Source organism: Psammomys obesus, unplaced genomic scaffold, assembly GCF_907164565.1.
Source record: "Psammomys obesus unplaced genomic scaffold, mPsaObe1.curated_primary_1811, whole genome shotgun sequence".
NCBI lineage: Eukaryota > Metazoa > Chordata > Mammalia > Rodentia > Muridae > Psammomys > Psammomys obesus.
In genome coordinates, this window is record NW_026595981.1 from 22,405,513 (window position 1) to 22,421,603 (window position 16,091).

The following is a 16,091-nucleotide window of genomic DNA, read 5'->3' on the forward strand; positions in this document are numbered from 1 at the left end:
GGGGGGGGGGGGGGGGGGGGGGAGGGCGGTGGCACTGGGGCTCCAAATCTCCGAGTCATTGATTGTAAGGACCTGGGGGGAGGGGCGGCGCGGGCCCCCCACTTCACCAAAGTGCACAGATCCGCGCGTGGGCGGGGCAGCCGGCGGACCCGAGGGGGCGTCCCGGGCCGGGCTGCTAGGCTCAGTCAGAACCTCCTTGCATAGATAGTTGTGTCTTTTTAAAAATTATTATTGGTAGTATATTATTATTATTATTATTATTTATTTTTGCCTTTATTGCTTCTAAAAGTTCTTACTGCGTTTTCTCTCCGATCCGGACTCTGAGTTCGGCCTCCCGTTGCCTCTCTGCCTTTTTTTTTTTTTTTTTTTCCTTTTTCTCTTTTTTTTTTCCTTTTGTATGTTCGTTTGTTTTTTGTTTTTTTTTTTTTAAAAAGGGAAAAGGAAAAATTATCCTAGTTACAAATTGGCTTTGCCTCTCTCTTTCCTCTCAATCCGCATCCCTTCCCACCGAAATAAAAAGTTAAAAAAAAAAAAAAAAACCCCGCGGAGATTCGGGTCGGGGTGAAGGCGTTTGGGCGCCCTGGCTTTTGCCTTCTTCTAGAAGGAACAGATAGCAACTCGTTTCGGCCTGGGCAGCTCGGCGTCTGTTTTTTTTAAAGTAACCATAAGTGGGGGTGAGGGGGAAAGAGTCACCATCCCGAAACTCAGCTAGCTGCCCCTAACCAACGCCTTCCGGCCTGGGGGGGAGGGGAGAGAAAACCCAAGTTTGGGAATGCGGAGGGGGTCTCCTGGGAGGGCTGAGCGGGAGGTCCCTAGAGGTGCTCTCCAAGGAGGGGGGGGAGGAAGCCCGTTGGGGGGAGAGAGAGAGAGAGAGAGAGAGAGAGAGAAGGCGAGTCCCCAGGGCCGAGCGACAGGCCCCTGGGACGGGCCACCCACAGGTCAGAGCGCGCGCCACCGCCGCGGAGAGCCGCAGAACCCCCCGCGCGCCCCGAGGGCGTCCCCGAGGGGGGAGGACCCCAGCCCAAAGGCCGAGGCCCAGGAGGTGGAGGAGGAGGAGGAGGAGAGGGGGTCGGCGCGCGAGGGGCGTCAGTTATGGAAAAACGCGTTGAGCTCCTCGTACATGGGGCCCCGGTCGTGGTGGAGGTGCACGTCGTACGACAGGAGGTTGTCGGAGTGCACGCCGCCGCGCACGGCCGACGAGCCGAACACCAGCCCGTGGCCCGCGGGCCGCGAGCCCGGCAGCGCCGAGTAGTGCATAGAGTAGTGGTAGCTCTTGTCGTGGTCCGGGGACGAGTCCTGCTTGAGGGAGAAGTTGCCGTTGAGGCAGAGCGGGGGGCTGAGCGGGCCCTCGTACTCGGAGCTGTTGTAGTCCGGGCTGGCGCCGCCGCCCCCGCCCCCCGCCGCCGCCGCCGCGTACAGCGTCTCGTAGGCCGCGGCGGCGCAGTAGCCGTGGGTCCGCAGGGCGTGCGCAGCCGCCGCCGCGCCCCCGCCCAGGCCTCCGGCCGCCTGACACTGGGCGCCAGCCAGGCGGGAGCAGGGGTAGGGGTAGGGGTGCACGGCGAAAGGACCGCCCGAGGCGTGGAAGCGGCCGGCGCCGTCGGCGCCCTGCTCCGTGAGGAAGTTGCGCGAGTTGAGCTGCAGGCAGCCGGCCACCAGGTTGGTGGTGGGTTGGGACAGGCCCTTGCACAGCGTCTGCACGTACGACACCAGGTCCGGCCGCTTGCCGGAGCGCAGGATCTCCGACAGGGCCCAGATGTAGTTCTTGGCCAGGCGCAGGGTCTCGATCTTGGACAGCTTCTGCGTCTTGGAGTAGCAGGGCACCACCTTGCGCAGGTTGTCGAGCGCCGCGTTCAGGTCGTGCATGCGGTTGCGCTCCCGCGCGTTCGCCTTCTGCCTCCGCAGCTTGGAGCGCTCCAGGCGCGCCTTGGTCATCTTGCGTTTCTTCGGCCCCCGCTTCTTGGGCCTCTCGCCCTCCGCCTCGTCCAGGCCCTCCTCGTCGTCGTCGTCGTCGTCGTCCTCGCCTCCTCCCAGCTCCCCTTCCTCCTTGACCTCGGCCAACGCGGCTTCCTGGGGGACGTCTTCTCCGCGGAGGGACACGGGCTTGGAGGCCCGGGCGGTTCCCGGTGCCCCGGTGCCCGGGGCGGCGTGGGGAGGAGGTGGTGGAGGAGGAGGCGGCGGCGGCGGCGGCGGCTGCTGCGGTGGCGCGTCGCCCTTGTCGCTCCTCGGCGGCTCGTCGTCGTCGCCGTCGCCCCAGCTGGCGAACTTGGGCACGTCCGAGAGCAGGCCGGGCTCGCTGAACAGGCGGGTCAGCATGGTGCCTGGTGGGGGGCGCCCCGGGGGGGCGGGGAGACAGACGGCACAGAGTGAGGGCAGCTCCGGGGAGGCCCCCCGACCCGCCTCCACCCCCCACCAAGTCTCGGGGCGCGCTCCGGCTCCGGGCACCCCCCCCCCCACCACCCCGATGCCCACCTCGTCTCGCTGCCCCACCCAGAGCCGGCCCAGCCCTGCCCGGCTGCCTGCGGGGCGGGCACCGCGGCCCAGGCCCTCGCCCCCCCGGAGCTGGGCCCTGGCTGCGCCCCGGGCGGGTGTCGGGGGGGGGGGGCCCCCGGGAGGGGGGCCGGGTGGGGGATTAAAGGGCCGGGTCCCTCTTCGGGGTTTGGGGGGGGGCGGTGCTCGCGCCCCAAAGCCTGCTCTCTCCCTCCCGGTGATGGAGAGGGGCTGGGCGGCTGCCGTGGGCACCGCTGCCCGGTGCCCGGTCCCGGCCCCTCCGGTGCCTCTCACCGCCCCCACGCTCCCTAATCCAATTTGCAAGTTGGCCGCGCGCCGCCCCCGGCCCGGCCCCCACCCCCGCAGCCCCAATTCCAGGCGCCGGGGAGCCCCGGCTCTTCGAGCCGCTGCGGCCGGATCTCCCGGAGCCTGCTCCGGGTGGCGAGGGCTGGAGAAGCCGGGGCTCGGGGAGCAGACCCGGGAGCGAACCCCGTTCGTCTCCCCGGCGGTCAGGGACCCCCTTCCCCCCTTCGAACTGCCTCCCTCCTACACGTCTCTTCGGATCTCGTTGTATTTTGGGATCCATTGGGGGGGGTTGGAATCCGAATTTGTTTGTTTGCTTATCTTTTTTTTTTTTTTTTTTTTTTTTTTTTTTTGGGGGTGGGGGATGGTCGCTGGTTTCTTCGGGACGTTGGTGGGGGGGGGGCCCCCCCCCCTCGCCTCCCCTTGGGCCTCCTGACCCTTCCCCCCCCCCAGCCCATCCTAAACATAACATCTCCCTCCGCGGCCTCTTGAGCTGCGGCCCCAATGGGAGGAAGAACGCGGGGCGACCCCGATGCCCACCCGGTGAAGGGGTAGAGTCCCAGGAATGGGAGGACCGGGGGACTTTCATGTCCGAAGCGGTGCACCCCCCCTCCCCACCAATCGTCAGGTCAGATCCAGCTCCTTCTCGGACAACTTACCTCAGAGAGGAGTCAAGGGGAGAGGGGAGGGGAGGGGGGAGGGGGCAAGAGAGAGAGGGGGGGAGAAGAGGAATCTTCTCGCTTATTTCATTGTTCCCCCATCTTCAGGGAGCGGGGGCAGCGGTTCCTCAAGGCGGCGGGCGCCGGCGTCTTCAGAGCGCCATGCGAGCCGCGGAGCGAGTGTGGCATCTCTACCAGGCGGGGTACCAGCCTCTATGCCAGGCCATATGGGCTTGGCACGTCACGGGCAGCAGCTATCACATGAGAGACGGTGATTGGCATGCGTCTGCATTGGGGGAGAGCCGGCTCCCCCGGGACCCGCCGCCATCTGTCACTCTCTACTCCAAAAAAAAAAAAAAAAAAAAAAAAAATTAAATAAATAAAGGAAATAAATAAATATCTCTGCCGCCCTCCCCTCCCCACCCAACGCAGGGAAAGCAGGGATTGAGAGGGGGGTGGGAGGATTTGCCCCCCCTCAGATATAGAGCCCCCCCACATAGGAACAATGGGGTGGCAAAGTCTGAGGATTGGAGGTTTGTGGTGGCTGGCCAGTTCATGGCTCTCTCCAGGGTCTTGATCTGTCCATTTCCCTGTCTCCAGGTCCCCAAGGTGGGTCAGGACCAGACCCTGGGGTGTGGAAAAGGGACCTCCGTGCTTACTCCTACTCCCCGAGAGCTCCCCTCCACCACAAAGGGACAGCTGAGGCCTCCTTCCAGGGTGGGTGTAGGGGGCATCCCTGGCCCGAGCCCCATAGGTAGATGCTGGCACCATGCCATTCCTCATCCCTGTCTGCCCCTCCCCCACCCACCCTCACGCACACACAACATATGTGGCTGAACGAAATTCAAACCAAGGGAAAGAGAGAGAAAGGGAAAAGATTTGCCTGCCTGGGTGTCTGTGCCTCTGCACGGGAGAGTGTGTGTGTGTGTGTGTGTGTGTGTGTGTGTGTGTGTGTGTGTGTGTCCCTGCGGAGTTACCACATCGGAGATGTTTCCTTGGGTGTCAAGGGCATGTGTGCATTGGGGTGGGGTGGGGGGGAAGTTGGAGATGAGCTATGTGCCCCCCAGCTGGTTAGGGTGGGCACAGGTCTGGGTCCCTAACCCTTTTCTCTCCTCCCTGAGCCCTCACTTACCCTGATCCTTGCCAGGTAGCCTGCCCCATCCATCAGTGGGTTTCTCTTGGCCTTCTGATTTGGTTAGTGGGAGGGAGGATGTGCCCCAGTTGGGGACTGCTTAGAGTTTCTAGATGGGACCCAAACACTCTCCCCCTCCAGAAGATACAAAAGCACAGAGGCTGACCCAGGCGGTCCCAGGAGAGGCCAGAGGGGAGGAGGTGAGCCTGGCAGGGGTCTGGCTAGCTGGGGTAGGGGAGGATGCTCTGTTTTCTCAGTTCCCCTCTCAATAAAGGGTGCAGGTTGAAGGCAGGAGCTTTAGACACACCCACCCCACCCCGTTCCCTACTCTTTGGTGCAGAAAAATGGAAACATACCCCTACCCAGAGAGACAACCTGTGTGGGAGAGGGTACCCTTGCCCGCACTGGATTCAGGCAGGTGCTGCTTCTAGGCCCAGAACACACCTCTTATCTCTCCCTCCGCCTACCTGTGCACACCCAACTTTGGCTCTACTTCCAGCACACACATTCAGAGACCGACCAGGACACATGTCAAGCACAAGGATGGCAACAAAGCAGAGGGAGGAGGGCTCCCCGCCCAGTCACTCAACCCAGGTGGATGGATGTCCTTTGACCCCACCCAGATAATCCTCCTCAGGGGGCTTGATTTTGCACACCAAACAAGATGCTGTGTTGGAGGCACACAGTGGCTGCGGATGTGAAGCTGTCCAGGACGCCTGGAGGCCAGGAGCTGGACGGTCAGAGAGCAGTGTGTGCACTTGCTCTTCCTTCCACAGAGGCCTCTGCAGGGAAATGGGTGTAGCTAGGCCACAGGAGGGAGATTAAGCTGAGACCAGAACCCGGGGTCCCTCCACCAACCCCACAACTGCCTTGGTGGTCTCCAAGGACAAGCTCTTCAGAGGCTGTGCAGCTAGGAAGTTGCACCCCACCTAAGTCAGATGGCCTGAGAGTGAGGATGGGACGTGGAATCATGGCAAAGGCAGAATTAAAATGGAGTGGGGGCTGGCAAGGGCTACGCCCACCCCAGTTTTGGGTATAGTTTCAAAAAAAAAGGAACAATTCCTGACTGCATCTCTCCTTTAACCCCTTGGCTCCTTGGCTGTGTAGTGCTTTGGTTAGATACAAGCAATTTGAGCTTCTGCTTGTTGGTCAACGCTGCTCACCTGCTTTTTATTTTGTTTTTGAAATGGGGTCTCACTATGTACGCTTGGCTCTCTTGGAATTCACTGTGTAGACCAGGCTGACCTTAAACTCTCTGCCTTCAGAGTGCTGGGATTTAGGGCACGCACCATCACTTTGTAAAAGAAAAACAAACAAACTTTGAGATATCCTTCTTAGCCTTGATTTTCCTGTCTATAAAATGGGGTTATTAAACTACTCCCTTTATAGAGCCACCAAGTAGGTTGATGGGTTGATGAGCTTACATTAAAAATAAAAACAATAAAAGAATCTTCCAATAAATGCCAGCTTTTATTTTAATAAAGACACTTTGTGTAGGGAGGCAGAGGCAGGCCGATCTCTGAGTTCCAGGCCAGTCTGGTGCACAGAGTGAGTTCCAGGACAGCCAGGGCTACACAGAGAAACCACGTCTTGAAAAACAACAGCAACAAGACAGTTTGTGAATGGTAACTTGCTTTAGAATATTGGTTTCTTGCCTGTACCCCATCCCCAATTAGAATGTTTTGTCTGCAGAGAATCCGTTTTTGTTGTTGTTGTTTTGTTTTGTTAAATTAATGGGTGAATGTATGAATGAGCACGTGGAGTGGATGAATGCTTCTTTGGCAGAGAAAGATAGCTCCTGCCTTCTCCCCACAGCAAGAATTGGGTTAAGCCCATTGGGGTATGATAGGGTCCTCTGGGCACGAGGCAGAACCTTGTTTAGGAGAGGGAACACTCTGTAGGCCCCCTATCCCCCATCCCTCTGTCTCTCTCCTCTGTTCTCTAGATCAGATAGGCCTCCTTAAGCTCCTGCAGGGGAAGGCCAGAGGTGGGGGGCTGCGTGGTCAAGCCTGGGGTACAGAGAACCACATCCCTGGGGCCTGCCTCCTGACCCTTTTCTTCCTCCAGAAAAAAAAAAAAAAAAAAAAAAAAAAAATGGAACAAGTTTTTCTCACTCGACACATTTCAACTTTATTTTTTTTAGAAGATACAATAAAAACCAGGGGAAAACTGGAACGGGGGGAGGTGTAAGATGGGCCTGCCTCAGACATGAGCTGGGAAGAGGTACACGTGTGTCCACATACACACAAGCAGGCGTTAACACGCCGGGACAGGCACGCTCCTCTCTGTGCTCAGAGATGCAGTGACGGAGAGACAGAAAGAGCCAGAAATGGAAGGAAGGAGACGAAAGGAGAAGGACACCCAGAGATGCCATCTGTTCCTCCCCGTGGCATTGGGGGAAGGGAGTTGGTGAGGGGCCTGGTCCCCTCCAGGTCTCAGGGAGGAAAAAAAAGGACGGAGGGCACTTTAGCCAGGCCTGGAAGACTTCCATGTCTGCTCCCCACACCTCAGGGTGGGAGCAGGGAGCTGGGGGCCTGAGGTTCCCATGGAGACATAGCCCCATCCCAGGGGAGGCCGCAGTCTGGGCACCTAAAATGGCTGCCTCCAAGGGGCAGCAGCCATTTTGTTCTGGCTGAGGCCTGAGGGGCAAGGGTGAGAGGGCGGAGGTGAGCGCGGAGGAGGACAGCGAGGAGACAGGTCATTCCTGAACAGAGTAGGGGAATCTTGCTCAGGGGGGGCGGGAAGAAGGTTCTAGAAAACTGCTCTCGCTACCCTCCTCCTCGTTATTCCCCAATAAATAATTTATCCACGAACCTGTAAAACGCTCCCCTCCATCCTAACTCTCACCCCGCGCCCCCAAATATGACTGGTGAGGCAGTGGGTGTGAGGAGGGAGATTTGATCTCCCGTCGCAGCAGGCCCGGGGAGCAGGTGGGTCAGGGCCAGGTGTCCACCCGCTGGCTATGGCCGGGCCTCCCTGGCTGGGCGGACAGGTGTGGAGTGAGTGGCCTCCTCGTTGGGTGGGGGATGGCGGGGGGAGGAGTGGAGACCCCCAAAGTCCTGAGCTCCTGGCAGGCGCTGTGTTGGGGAGGAGGCAGGAGGGGCTGACTGGCACTGCCCAGAGGGCGCCTGCTCCAGCAGTTCGGATGCTCGGAGGCTCTCGGAGCCCGAGAGCACCTGCCAGCCCGCCTTTCCCCAGCCCCCTGCCCCACCTCAAGCGCAGAGGACGCTGGGGGGAGGGGGACCTGCCGCTTCCTCCTGGCTCCAGGGTGGGCACCTGCCCCGCTGCCCCCTCCCCCGCCCGCCGCAGTGTGCCGGGGAGCGGCGGGCACGCCAGATGGCGTGGCTGAGAATGCGGCGACGTTGCCGGGAGGTGAGGGCTGGCACGGGTGATATGCGGCTGCGTGCCTCGTGGTGCCACTGGGGAGGGGGAGGGGAGGCTGGTGAGGTGGAGCCCCCTCCTCCGGGTGGACCTCCTGTCCTGACCCCAGTTCATGGCCCGGGCTTCTCCCTCCTGCACTTCCCTGGCCTGGCCGCGCCCTGGGCTGGGCCTCGGTCCCACCCAGAACTGGGAGGGCTTAGCAGGAGCGGACAGTCCTACTGCTGCCAAATGAATGACAGGTGGAAGAGGGGCTAAGTCCTCTCGACAGTCGCCTCAGGCTGTACCTTTGCTCCCAAAGTGTAGTGACCTTTGCCCCTATAACCTTTGACTGCTGTGCCCTGCTCTTGGGAGAGTTTTTCTCCCCGTGGATACTGATCTCCCAGTGCTCAAATGTGCCTTCCTCACCAAGAGGCTCCTTCTCCTGGGAGTCCTCCCCATCCTTCCTCAGGGCTGGACCCTGGAAGGTCCCCCTCTCCCATTGGTTTACTGTTTTGCTCAGCAGCTCTGTGTGAAGTCTTTAGTCTGGGACTCTCATGCCACCCAATGCTACTTGGCTGTGGAAAGACAGTGGGCAGAGGAGCCATTTTGAGTCTCCTGGGGCAGGGAAATCATGGTGGCAGCCATTCCCTTGCATAAATGTCAGTCTCGGGAGACTGGGGGAATAGCTAAGTTGGTAGAAAGCTTGTCAGGTTCCTGAGTCTGATCCTCACCATTCCCTGAGGTGGAAAATCGGAAGTTTAAGGGCACCCTCTGCTAAACAGAGCTCCAGGCCGGACCTGGGATAGTGAGAATCCACCTTGAAAACAAAGCAAAACAAAACCACAAGTCAGTCAGATAGGCTTGGAGGGAGGGGCAACAGGTTCTGCTCTGTTGTCACTGTGAGGTCCCATGCTACAAGGCCTTATCAGACTGGTGCCCGAACTGTGGTCCGCAAATGCTTGAATGTGACTCATCAGAGAAAACGGGGGTCAGAACAAGGCTGGGTCCTCCCCTGAGGCACCTTACAGGGCCTGTCCCCACCCTCGGCCTCCCCTAAAGGGCCCAGGCTGCCCACACTGCTCATCCTGTCTGACACGGGAACCTGGATGTGGCCTTCACCCACTCTGCCCTTCCCCGTGTCTCTGACCTTGCTGCTGTCCTCGAGGTCCATCCTGCTGCTGCTTCATCGCCTTGTTCACAGCCTCAGAAAGGTCGCCTCTGCTGTCCCCCAGGGCACACACCTCCACTACTTTCCACCGAAAAGTCACCACCACCAGAAAGTCCACCCAGGAGGCTGGGTAACAGACTCGGTGCTTTACTATACCTGTACCGGAAGGCAGGAAACCAGCATAGCCCTGGAATGCAGTTGGGGTACCAAAGAGCTGTTCCCTGTTGGAGCAGCAAGAGCAAGACACCCATAGACCTGCCCCTGTATACCTCTTTCTCTTTGCTGGACCTTGCACTAAGCTCAACAGGGTCTAACCGGGGCCTTCCCCTCTGCAAAATGGGCATGTTGATTACTGAGGCCTGCCACGGGGAGGCAGCAGTGAGTCTTAATTGAGCTAACAGGTGCGAGTGCGTCTTCAGCCCCTGGCCATCCCTGATGTGGCTCATTTTGCCTCCAGCCCTGGATCGGCTTTAGTCCTCAAATATTTTTGTTCCTGGGGCTCTCTTTGCCACCAGCCTTTGTTCTGTTTCACTGCCGGCTTTCTGCACAGGCAGTTGGTGGTCTTGCTCCTGGCCCTGTCCCAGCCCCCACTTCAAGGTCCCCACAGGAAGGCTGGATGGAGGTAGGGCACCACTTGGCGGCAGACCCCTACCCTTGGCATCAGCTTCATCCTGGGCAAATCGTATGACCTTCTTTCTCCTCGGCTGTAAGATGGGGATAGTGCCACCTGCTCACCAGGGCCTCAGAGCTGAGAGGGTGACCGGGAGGACAGTGGGGTACAGAGAACACTGCCAGGAGGCGGAGCCTAGTGGCCAAGCCCAGACAGGGGCATGACAGTGGGGGGTGAGGAGGGCTCTGCTGTAATTTTCCCAGTTATCTCCCTGCAAAATCAGGGCTGCGAGTCTGCCCGGCTGGGGGATTCTGGGACGGACACTGCTGGACAGCTCTCTGGCATGCCCCTTGAGCCTGGCACCAGTGCTTGCTGGGGACACTGGGTGTTCACAGTGAACCATACCAGGGCTGCTACTTACAGGGGACAGTCTCACACGGCTACCTGGGCAGGGTGTAGGTGCTGGGCACAGCCAGGGCTGGAAGCCGTCCTTTAACCAGCCACATCTTGGGTGTCTTCAGCGAAGGACAGCTGGGTCTCAAAGGCAGAGAGGGTTTCAACTTCCCTTTCCTCCTCCTCCTCTTTCCCCTTCACTACCCTCCTCTCCTCTCTCTCCTCCTCCTTCTTCCCCTTCTGGTGCTGAAGGTGGAACCCAGGACCTCTCCTTCCCTAGACAAGTCCTCCACCATTGAGCTACACTGCCCAGCCCTTGCAGTCTTCTTCACTGTGTTTCACTGGGGAGGGACAGGGGGCGGGAGCAGCCTAGGGGAGCAAGCTCCTATTTCTCAGAGAAGAGATCTGGGGGGGGGGGAGCAGGAACACACCTTGTCTGATGTCCGGTAAGTGCGTGGCAAAGCTGGTACTACATGCCAGGGTCATGGGTGAGTGCGGTAGGATTACACACCTGTAATCCTGGCCTTTGGGAGACTGGGGATGGAGATTACCAGCTGGAGGCCAGCCTGGGCTACAGAGGGAGACTGCAACCCAGAACGCTTTTGGGGGTGCTCAATGGCAAAGTAACGAGTGGTGTGTGTGTGTGTGTGTGTGTGTGTGTGTGTGTGTGTGTGTGTGTGTAGGGAGCACGGGCCATACAGCACACCTGTGGAAGAGGTTGGAACACAGCTTGGGGGAGTCAGTTCTCATCCTCCACCACGTGTGGCCTGGGGACCAAACCAAGGTCTTCAGGCTTGGCGGCAAGCGCCTTTACCAGCTGAGCCATCTCACTGGTAAAGTCGTGTGAGGTCCGCTCTTGGGCTTATTCACGATGGGGAACTGTGTCCCTCTCTCTAAAGTCTAGCTCTTGCCGTGGAGAGGAAAAGGAGGTGCCCTTGGCAAAATCTGTGACCAGGGCTTGCTCTCTGTCCAGCCCCCTGCGCCCCAAACAGCGAGTGCTTCCAATTTCCAGGGCCTAAGATGGTCTCCACAGCGCCAGGAAGGCTTCCCCCGTGTATAGAAAGGGGTAGGTTCGCTCCTGAAGGCCCAGGGCGGCGTTTCCTCCGCCAGGAAGTCCTCCCCGGTTACTCCCGAGGAATTATTGTTTCTTCTGGCCCGGGGCTTCCAGCTGAGGGTGGCAAGAAGAAGCGGGTCCCGGGACACAAGCTTCTCCTCCCCGCTCCTTCTTGCTCTTCTGTAAGCCGGGACAGAGGAGCTAGGCCTTGCCGAATCCCCCCAAGGAAGGTCCCAGGCCCCAGCGGGCCCTCTGCCACTCGCCGCTTCCTTCTCCTCCCCGTCCTTCGTCTGCCTGGCTCCGGGTTCTCGCCTCACCACCCCCGTCCGCCGCCTGGCACCGCGCCCGGTGCGCCCCAGCCGCCGGATCGCGCTGGCCGCCCCGACTTCCGCGCCCGCCGGGCTCCTTGGCGCGTGCGTCCACCCGGACCTCCGGAGGCGGCCTGGGGGGACCGTCCGTCGGTGGCCGGGGGCTCGACGGCGGCGGCGGCGGCGGCGGGGAGAGGACGCTGCGCCTTTAAGGTGCCACCGCCGCGTGGCAGGGAGACAGCTTGTGCCAGCCCCGGCTCCGCTCGCGACGAGGAACACAATGCATAACAAGCAGGCGCGCGCTTGGAGCCGTGCCACGCGGCGGGGGCGGGGCGGCCGGGCGGGGCGGGGCGCCGGGGTCACGACCCCTGCCCGGAGCCCGGGGGGCCGCGGGGGGGTCCCCACCCTCCCCACGCCCGCCCGCCCCACCCCCGCGCCCCGCCCCCGGCCGCGCTCCCGCCCCGGCCGCGCTCCCTGCAAAGTTCACTCCCCGCTAACTCTTTTCCAGGCCACTTCCCCCTCACATCTGACAATCCGGGGGCCCTCCTTCTCCCGGTAATCACTCCACTGCACTAATTGCACATGCAAATATGCAAATGCGTATTAATTAATTACTATACTAATTAGTTCTGTGGTATTTGCGAGTAATAAATCATTGGATGGGAGCGAGGAAGCTGGAGACCTGGCCCATTTTCATTCTGCATAAAATTTTAATGGTCTCTCTGGCTGATCCGGGACGGCAGCGCGCGGAGAGACTCTTAAAGGGCCAGAGGAGGCGGGAAGGGGCAGGAGCCGGGAGCTCCGGGTCGGCCCCGGCGGGGGCTGGCACCCTGGGCGGGCTCGAGGCGCATCCTCATTCCCTGAGGGGGCTGTCTCAAGCCTGCGGTTTGCCCCCTACCCTTCTCCACCCCTGGCTACGGGTGCCCCTAGGGCAGCTTCTAAAGGGAGGGGGCTGAGCCTCGGTTGTTGTGGGGTTTTTTTTTCTTCTTCTTCATTTGGAAAGGAAAAAGGGTTGTAAAAGGCCAATGGCAAAGCTTTTGGAGCCCCAGAGAACCTGGGTAAGAGGATGAAGGCTCCTCGGATGACTGGGTAAACTGAGGCACGGGACAGGTCGATTTTTAAATCTCATCCCCGGTTCCTAGGTGTCCTCGGTTACCCCCGGTCCTTTCTTGTTTCTGGTGGTGACCATCAAGGTTAGGGGCGCTTCCAGCTTTTCCTTTCCACATGATCAAACCGCAGCCCCGCCCCCGTGGGCACCAGCTGGCACCCTGGCAGAGCAGTCCTCGGCTTGAGTGGGCCCCAGGGACCCTGCTTTATTTCCAGGACATAGTCTGGACCCAGGACACAGGGAGGAGGCTGGCTGCCACATTGACTAAGGGAGGGCTGAAGGATGAGAGTGGGCCCAAGCCAAGGTCTAGGGAGATGCCAGAGGTGGGCAAAATGGGCAGGTCGGGACCGGGGTCTCCTGAGCCAGAACCGCCGGCCCACCCCGCCTCCAGTTCCCTTGTGGTCACTCTCTGAGCTCCTGCTTCTACAGGTACAGCGGGTAAATAGGGGCGAGGCCTCAGGGACCCCTCTGGCCACACCTCGGCAATCATTCATGTCATGCAGTTGGGGAGCTGTCCAAAGAGCCCTAGATGTCTCTGTGACAAAGACTCTGCTACCTGCCCCATTGTATGCGTGGGAAACAAGCAGAGCCAGGCTCAGCGACCAGTCCAAGCTGGCTCCCCTGAGTATCCTGGAGCTCTGGCGGTGGCATGCTCTCCGCCACCACACTCCGCCCTCTCCTCCTCCACAGCCACAGCTCCTGCCCAGGTTCACAGGCAGGGTCTCATTCCATCCTCACGACCACCAGGAGGTAGGTTCCGGGAGCAACCCCTCCCACCCCGTTCTAGGCACTTGGAACCCAAGGGTCAAGGCAAGCTGACCGCTCTGCTCTGGAGCATGTAGTCAGGCCAAGTTCACCCAGTGCCTTCCGGTGGAGGCAAACCCCCCACCACCACCACCACCATCGGGGAACAGGAGAGACAATAGAAACGCTTTCAGCTAGACTGCGGGGAGAACTTTCTTCTTGGGAGGCAGGAGCTGACATGGGGGAGGAGTCTAGCCACGGGCTGGGGGGAGGGGGCGGTGGCTGGTAGAGGAAGGGGCCGTGGGGAAGAAAGGAGGCCAGAGAGAGAATGCTCATGCACGGGACTCTGTAACCTGGGGCTCCCTCCACACACACACACCCAGTTTTGTTGGAGCCACGCTCTTCATTTTCCCTAGAAGTCAGGAACTTTCGGGTTTTGTATTTGATTCTGGAGAGAAAGTTTTACCCTGCAGCCCAGGCCAGCCTCTGCCTCCCAGGTGCAGGAATTAAGGGTGTGATTCAGCACGCCTGACCACACTCTAGGGACTTTTACACCCCGAATTGATTGCTGTTTAGGGGCCACCAGGAGCTTCCACCTGCACCGGGCAGCAGGACACGGAGAAGGTGGAGGTGCTTCCGGGTTTGTGACGGACCTTTCTTTTACTGTGTGCTGTGTAGATCAAAATTTGTTTACTTTTTTCCGAGGCGATTTTCTTATCTCCGTTTTTTATAAATTGAGACAGTGAGGAAAGAAAGGGGCTTGGGGTCGCCTTAGCCCATGGCTAGTAAGTGGTTAAAGCAGGATTTGAACCACTGGCTGCTGTGCCTTTCTGCTCCATATTACAAAGCTTGTGGTATGGCCAAATTTCTGATGCCCCTGACCCAGCAGCGGCAGGAGAAAGACCCTGTCTCTTCCACGCCCCTCCTCCGGACAGGATTCCAGCTGCTGTCCCCACGCCGGAAACAGCTGAGCAGAGATCTTCCTTGGAGAGCCGAGTTTTAGGGACACTCCTCAGAAGGGGGAGTGGGTGCCATCCCAGCGCCCCCCTGCTTCCTCTCAGCCCACCCTTGAGAGCAAAGCATGGTTAAGCTTCAGTTAGCATCTGTCCCAGGGACCACCCTGCCAGGGAAGCCAAGATTCCAGCACTCTCAAGCATGAGCCCTGGGCCAGACCAGGGTCCCCTGACCTCCCGGTGGCCCAAGGGGACTTGAGCAGGGATGCTATGCATGGCTTATTCCCCAGAGCTGGAGAACCCTTCACTGCCACCTTCTGGGCCTGGCAGTTTAGGGAAGGCAATTGGGGTGTTGGGAGGGCTAGCCTCCAGGACAGAAACCCCATTCTTGTTTTAGCCCTCTGCTGAAGACCGGGAGAGTGGGGCTCACCCGGATTTCCCCCTTTTGGGGAGGGGGGTCTGGGAGTAAGTTGGGGGCTGGTGGGCAAGGGAGGCGGGAGGGGTAGGCTGGCAGCCCTGAGCTTCTCCATGCAGCCCCCGGGGCCGGGTGTCTGGGCAGGAGGAGGGGGCAGAGCAGCTGCTGGCGATTTATTAAGCAGTCACGGAAAAATTGGTTTATAAATTAACAGCTGTTTTAACTTTAGGGCCTCTTCTTCAGGGAATGGAAGCAGCCGACTGGACCGGGATTGGAGTGTGAGGCTGGTGGAGGGAGTGGGAGGCGGCGAGCCCCGGCAGCTGGCATTCTTCGGGGGCAGCCTCAGCTGGCACCTCGGGGGGCACCAGGCAGTGGCCAGAGCAGGGGGTCTCCAGGTGCTGGCGGCTGAGGCTACCCCTCCCCATCACCTCCCCCCAACACACACACACCACAGCCTGCTCTCTTCTCGCCGGCGTCTCAGCTTCCACCCGGGGGCGCCAGAGGACACGGATGCTACCGTCCTCGTTTCTGCCACCAGAGGGCAGCCTCGGCACACCGATTTCTGCTGCTCCGGAGATCCGTGGAAACCGAGCTGGGAAGGAAAGAAACCAGGTCCCAAAACGGAACTGGAACGAAGCCCACTCCAGTGCATGCCGCTGATCTTCCCCTTGTCGGTTCTGAATGTGTCAAAGGCAGCGGGAAGGCCTGACTCCCTTAATCTCAGCGCCGGGAGTTCGAGGTCAGCGTGACCTACACAGCGAGTTCCAGACCTGCCCGGCCTGTATAGTGAGATCCTGTGTGAAAAAGAATGAGAATTCCAGTTCGGGTTGTTGTTGTTGTCGGTGGGTTTGCTCAGTGCTAACCTATCATGGACAAGGCCCTGGGTTTGGGCTCCCTAACACCTCACACCCAGGGCAAAAAAAAAAAAAAAAAGGGGGGGGAGAGGGGGGCTTGCTGGCCTTTGGAAGTCAAGACTGTGTGGTTTCGTTTGTTTCTTTGTAGCCCGGGTTAGTCTGCAATTCATAATACTCCTGACTCAACTTCCCCCGTGCTGGCTAGAACTGTTTTTTATTTGGATTAGGCTCCAGGCAAAAGCTGCTGAAGCCCTCTGAAGCCTCAGTTGTCCCATCTATAAAATGGGACGATCCTAGAGGATTAAATGGGACACTTCATATACAGGGCCTAGCTCAGTGTCCAGGCCAGTAAAAGCTCCAAATGGGAGCCTTAAAAAACAAAACAGACAAACAAACGAAAAACTTGCTGGGGCTGGAGAGATGGCTCAGAGGTTAAGAGCACTGGCTGCTCTTCCAGAGGTCCTGAGTTCAATTCCCAGCAACCACCTGGTGGCTCACAGCCATCAATAATGTGAGCTGATGCCCCCTTCTGGTGTGCAGGTG

The 16,091-nt window shown here is 59.5% G+C and overlaps 1 protein-coding gene across 1 annotated transcript; it reads right to left on the reverse strand.

The window, feature by feature from the left end:
- Positions 1–955: 955 nt before the first annotated feature.
- Positions 956–2,313, reverse strand: Neurod2 (neuronal differentiation 2). The gene has a single exon (XM_055620419.1). The coding sequence runs from the start codon at positions 2,311–2,313 to the stop codon at positions 1,087–1,089; it is 1,227 nt and encodes a 408-aa protein (XP_055476394.1). The 3' UTR covers positions 956–1,086.
- Positions 2,314–16,091: the final 13,778 nt, after the last annotated feature.

Bases quoted from the DNA above. Each gene is read 5' to 3' on its own strand.
- Neurod2 (XM_055620419.1), bottom strand. From the start codon at position 2,313: ATGCTGACCCGCCTGTTCAGCGAGCCCGGCCTGCTCTCGGACGTGCCC.